General features: G+C 33.9%; 1 protein-coding gene across 1 annotated transcript; it reads left to right on the top strand.

Annotated features, from left to right (window-relative positions):
• The first annotated feature begins 646 nt into the window (after window positions 1–646).
• Window positions 647–1483, top strand: LOC143533835 (protein TIFY 6B-like). Its single transcript, XM_077028485.1, has 3 exons — window positions 647–906; window positions 988–1103; window positions 1179–1483. Exons 1-3 carry the CDS (start codon window positions 725–727, stop codon window positions 1481–1483), a joined length of 603 nt encoding a protein of 200 aa, XP_076884600.1. The 5' UTR covers window positions 647–724.
• The last annotated feature ends 294 nt before the right edge of the window (window positions 1484–1777 follow it).

Below are 1777 nucleotides of genomic sequence, written 5' to 3' on the forward strand. Positions count from 1 at the left end.
TCTTCTTTCTTTCTTTTCTGTTTTTTTCTAAATTAGATTAACATAAAAACCAAATAATATAAAAAGATAAAATGAATCACTACAATGATAAACTTGCCAAAAGTGTATTTTTAACGCATAGAATACTCTACTTATATGGTTTTTTATTTTCAAAGTTAGATTATCATTTGAATGATATAATTCTTTGTTTATGTGACACATTTCAAAGTTCCGTAAAAATTTATAGAAATATGATTCTATTTTTTATTTTACGGGTTTCAGAGCTAAAAGGCATTACAAGGTATTCACCATCTGATACAAGTTATCAACCAATATTGAGCTGTTGAATTTTGGGTTGATTCGGGTCGTGTTTGGTGATTGATGAAGTTGAAACTATTCAACTTTTCCAAGTCCTTACACAGGCTTTCCAAGTCCATACTCCATACTCTAAGAATTCTGCAGTCAACTGTCTCTGTCAGGCAAAGATCTTTATCTAAACTGTAAAAACATTCTCAAATAGTTGAATGTATTTTAAGGTTGTTGATGAACCTTATGAACAGTTGAAACTAACTTTTTTTAGTTGATTAATGTATCAGGTGCAGATGATTCTGAAGGCATGACAAACCGTTAAACCGGTGAACTTCAGGTTAGTTTTTGATCTTTCATAAAAAGATTTTATTGAAATTATATTATAAGTCACAAAATAATTAGTACAACGTTATTGGATATATTAAGCAACTAATATATGTTTGTTGCTTACGTTTTTATTTACTATTTTCTGAAAAGCATTGGTAAGCAAGCGGTTCCTATATCTGTGAGCCACCCATTCTACCGGGCTCTGTCAAAGTTTGACAGTGCATCCTTTAAGCAACATGGAGTTGCGGTTCCATCTCCTGGTTTCTGTCTTGCTGGAACCACCGAACATTGGTATGAATTTTGTGTTTATTTATACTTTTATTCCATTTTGAGATGATGGCTTTTTAATTATTATATTTGGGTCAATTGAAGGTATAATAATTCCAAGGTTTCTTGTGCTCCCGCTCAACTAACCATCTTTTATGGCAGGATGGTGAATGTGTATGATGATATCTCCCTTGAGAAGGTATATAAATTAATTTTTTATTGTCAAAAATTAAATCTTGATGAAAAAAACTTTTAGTTTTTATTATCTTTATTATCTTCTTGACTATTTTATTTAGGCTCAACCTATTATGTTGTTGGTGGTGCATCCACAAGCACACCTCAGGCTAAGGTTCAAGCCCAGGTGCCGGTTTCAGGAACACCCGTAGGAAACGTGGTTTATGTGACCCAACCGGTTAACCCGCAGCCCTGCTTAGCCATCTCGAGCCCGATGTCGGTGTCCTCACACCCTCTTGGCCCCACTTACAAAGATGAAGGTGCTACAACGTTCGGTGGCTCATGTTTACATGTTAGCAAAGCGGATTGCTCAAGAGTTATTAGTTCACTGGAAGAAGTTATGAAATCTACTGTTGCACACGATTAGTAGGTTATTATTATTTTTTTAAATGTTTTGTTCTCGTACAAACTTGTAATCTACTTTCTTTGTGGTGTATTGAACCACTTTCAATTATATGATATATAGTTATTTTTTTGCCAAGTATCTTTATGGGATTTTAGTAAGTATAGCTATCGTTCATGTTACTGAATAGTGTAGCATCACATTCCTGCATTGATATTCCCATCCACCGAACGGAAAAAATACTAGTTGTTCAGGGATACTACTGCCTAGCATGCATGGACAGATCTACTATATATATATATATATAAGGTGTGGTTC

This window comes from Bidens hawaiensis, unplaced genomic scaffold (genome assembly GCF_021521415.1).
Source record: "Bidens hawaiensis isolate Kalapana, Puna unplaced genomic scaffold, B.hawaiensis_p1.1 tig00009923_1, whole genome shotgun sequence".
Classification (NCBI taxonomy): Eukaryota; Viridiplantae; Streptophyta; class Magnoliopsida; order Asterales; family Asteraceae; genus Bidens; species Bidens hawaiensis.

What these genes read in the sequence shown, in the direction of transcription:
- LOC143533835 (XM_077028485.1), top strand. Translation starts at nt 725, where the DNA reads ATGTTTGTTGCTTACGTTTTTATTTACTATTTTCTGAAAAGCATTGGT. An exon ending in GCTGGAACCACCGAACATTG is followed by an intron (nt 907 to 987) that starts GTATGAATTTTG and finishes GGTCAATTGAAG; the next exon opens with GTATAATAATTCCAAGGTTT. An exon ending in ATATAAATTAATTTTTTATT is followed by an intron (nt 1,104 to 1,178) that starts GTCAAAAATTAA and finishes TATTTTATTTAG; the next exon opens with GCTCAACCTATTATGTTGTT.